The sequence below is a fragment of the Acanthisitta chloris genome, unplaced genomic scaffold (assembly GCF_000695815.1).
Source record: "Acanthisitta chloris isolate BGI_N310 unplaced genomic scaffold, ASM69581v1 scaffold9361, whole genome shotgun sequence".
Lineage (NCBI taxonomy): Eukaryota > Metazoa > Chordata > Aves > Passeriformes > Acanthisittidae > Acanthisitta > Acanthisitta chloris.
The window spans coordinates 134044-137618 of record NW_008657629.1 but is presented as its reverse complement, the minus strand read 5'-3'; the positions used below and the strand labels follow the sequence as shown (position 1 = coordinate 137618).

At 37.7% G+C, this 3575-nt stretch overlaps 1 protein-coding gene across 1 annotated transcript in view; it reads left to right on the top strand.

Moving 5' to 3' along the window:
• Window positions 1–3232: 3232 nt before the first annotated feature.
• TMEM241 (transmembrane protein 241) overlaps window positions 3233–3575 on the top strand; it is a gene marked incomplete at its 5' end in the record, with an annotated part of 20216 nt that continues 19873 nt past the window's right edge. Inside the window, one exon of the mRNA XM_009084798.1 lies at window positions 3233–3314. Coding sequence (XP_009083046.1) covers window positions 3233–3314 — 82 coding nt within the window. The remainder of the gene's footprint in view (window positions 3315–3575) is intronic.

Sequence of the window (3575 nt, the reverse complement as noted above, 5' to 3'; positions counted from 1 at the left end):
TATATAATTAAATGTTTATTTTTTTATGCAGATTTTGTCTTCACAGCACAGTCTGAAGGAATACAGCTATCACCAGTGTCCCTTTTTTCAGTTCAGTTTTCCATCACTGATTACATCTTCTTTAAATCATGAAATTAAAGAACTTGAATCTTTTTTTTTATTCCCAGCTTGGAAAAGATATTTTGATTTTTTCAAAACCTGGAAGACATTAAAAAAAATACTGGACAAGAACCACTTTCTGATGTTGCAGAGGTTATTTTTATCTATGAATAGTTTTAGTTCATATTTTGACGCTGGAAACTTCAGACCACTAGATGTCAGCGCACTGTAAAAAAACGGATTAGGATTTATCTTGAGAAACCTCTTCATTAGTTTAGGCTATACAGAACGCCTGTTCTAGAATAAACTGAATGAAACGACCAGAATTAATTGACATGTTTTGCTTATAATTCAGATAACTACTTAAGCATGAGTTTAAACATGTCTTTCTTCAGAAGAATTAGGGAAATGCTTTAATGTTCTGCTGAGCTGGACTTGTAGCTTATAACTCCTGGTTTAAAATAAAACCAAAATAAAACAAAAACAAAGCAAAATAACAACCCCTAAAACCAAACTCCAAAATCCTCTAAACCCAAACCCCAGCCAACCAAAAAAACTCCCCAACAAAAAAGACATAATATCCAAAGGTGATTTTAGTACTACTGCTGGGATATGGACATTTTCACCCCCCCCTTACAGAATATTGGTCTCTGGATCTATCTTTTGGTTTGGGTTTTTTTTGTGTATGTGTCGGATGCTTAGAAAAACGATATCCAGTCTCATCATGCTTCAAATAATAAACTGTCCTCCATTTGTTTGTTTATTTCCACAAAGTCTCGATTTTTCTGTCATGTGGACTGATCTCATATACTTTCTGAGCCGGTTCAGGTAATCCCAGAGTGTCTCAGCAGACTTCAGTTATTACATACTCATCATCACGCTTTGTCTAAAGTCCAGAATACTAATCTCTCAATAAAGACCATTAAAGACCAGATTACTTAGAGTAATATCTCCTAGGTTTTGTGGATAACCTGCTTTTCATCTGCTTCCCCCCCAGTACTCCCAAGTGTAAGGTATTCTTCATGATTGCTCCTGCATGGTGAATGTTGACTGTCTGCCAAGCTTGTACCCAAACCAGGGGCTCTGTGGATCACAGAGGAATATGTGTAGCATTTGCATAATGCTTCCAGTGCTGCAGTGTGCTGCCCAACTTCTGCCTAACCCTTGTAGGCACTTAAGTCCTATGTGTTCTGGTTGGCATTTCTTGTAGTGCTGCATTTTCCACACAGCTAAGCAGCAGCTCAAGGGCCTTACTTAAACCAAAGCTCCAAAGTGTGATTTGGGGGAACCTACCCTTTGCCTCTAGTGGGCTTTAGATTAAACCCTACAACAACCACAAACTCATCAGTTCTTTTCCTGTTTTGTTTGCATGTACATCACTGTATTGCCAACATAAGAAGCTGCTAATTGGTTTACATACAAGACAGATTGTTGATGCTGACACATTACATCAAACATCCTGTGCATTCTCTTCAGTCCTGAAATTCCCACTTGGCAGCATAAAATTCTACTCTTATATCGTGGAAAAAACATCTGAAGTCTTTTTCCGTTGCACTTTGCAGTATTGCATTGGTGATGAAGACATATTTGGGATTCCTACAATTTAGTGGTGGGGAGCATGAAAGAGTGATACTTTTGTGTTCTAAATGAAAATTTGGGTTTCATCGTGTTCCTTTCATCTTCCCAGCCCTACTTGCTTTTCATTCTCTCCCCCTTCCTTCCATTTGTTGCAGTTCCAATAGGGTGGGTGGGTATTTTTGTTGGTGTCTGATGTGAACTTGTTGGTAATGAGGTATGATGGGTTTAGGTCTTGGTCTTGATGAGATTCCAGTTGAAGTCAATAACCTTAAAAAGAACAGTGTTTTTTATAAAAAAAATCATGGTGGCTCCTTAAAAAACCCCAGAGTAAATATTTATGCCAGTGAAGGGATCTAAAGTTTATTTTTGTGAGCCTAGTTTTTTTTATTATCTTGTAAAATTATGTATACATAACAGAGGAAATGTGATATTCATGTTTTTTTCTTTGCTTGTGATTACATGAATCTTTGTGTGTGTTTTATCTTCACTCATACTTTTCTGATTTCATAGTTTAGTGGTCTGTTTTTCTTGTGTTCCATGAAGTGTGGTAGTGTAGCCTGTAACTAAGTTTTAAGTCACTTGCTAGTTGGAAGTGTAATGCAGATTAAGGAAATACAAGCTGTTTGCTTTTATTTTGAGAAACAGCACTATTTGCTAACTTTTTCTTGACTTTATTTCAAAGCTTGGGAAGGATGAATGGGGGAGCTGTGTCTTCAGTCCTGGGAAGCCTTTAGCTGACTGCTACTCCTTTCTTTACTTGCTCAAAATCTTACATCTTGCATTATTCTCTCTGAAATTTACCACCTACCTGATCCCCCGTTCCCCTAAAGTAACAAGATCAGAAAAAGAAAAAAGTGCAAATTCTGAAGCCCTTTCTCAGAACAGAAACCTGATCCTATTGCAATGACCGTGGCTAAAAAAAAATTAATCAGATCAATCTAATGACTTCATTCCTCCATTAGACGTCACATCGCCTCTAGGAGTTTGGCTTAGTCAAAGGAATATAATTAGGAAATCTTAAGAGATAGGCTCCCACAGAGACAATCTGATCTTTAGGAAGAATCTCTTTGGAAATCTGGCTGAGGAATGAATGTGTGGGTGGCCAAGTATATTTGTACATAGTGAAAATGTGTGCTGTCTGTGCAAGTGCACCATTTTATGCCTTCATTTGTCAGTTTTTCTGCCTTTTACAGCACATCAAGGAAATTAATTGAAATTTCTCTCCTTTAAAACCAACAGGGGTAATTGCTAAGGAAAAAAATGAAAAAAACCAAAGCCATTTTGGTCAGAGAGGAGTCAGGGCAAGAGGAAAAGAAAGACATTATAGCTGCAGATAGTTCCTCTCTTGGATTAGAAAAAGTGAATAATTTCTGACCCGTACTCTTTAGTCCATGGGAGAATATTAGGGAGGAATACTGGACAATCAGACAATGAGCTTGATGTGCACATTTGAAATTTATGTATGTGTATATTATTATATTCCTTGCAAGCAACTGTTGCTGAGTGTATGTAAACAGAACATGGTGAAGTAATGGGATTTTAATTGTTTTCACAGGTCTGAAATCTTGTCATGGCTTCCTGCTTCAGTACTTTTCGTGGGCATTATTTATGCTGGCTCTAGGGCACTGTCTAGATTGGTAAGAAATGCACCAGTAGAAGTCAGTTCTTTATTGCCTCTACTGTATAAACAAAGAGCATTCCCTTCATACATGGTGTTTAATGCTGTTCCTGGGTTGAGGGGAAAGGAGGGAGGGGGGGTTTAAATAATACATACATTGTTAATGGTGCTAAAGCAGCAGCCCAATCCTACAAAGTGTAGAGCAGTATCAAAAAGCTTCTCTGTGACAGTCCAAAGCACTCAGCATCTCTCTGGAGTGCTCAGTGTTTTGCAGAACACA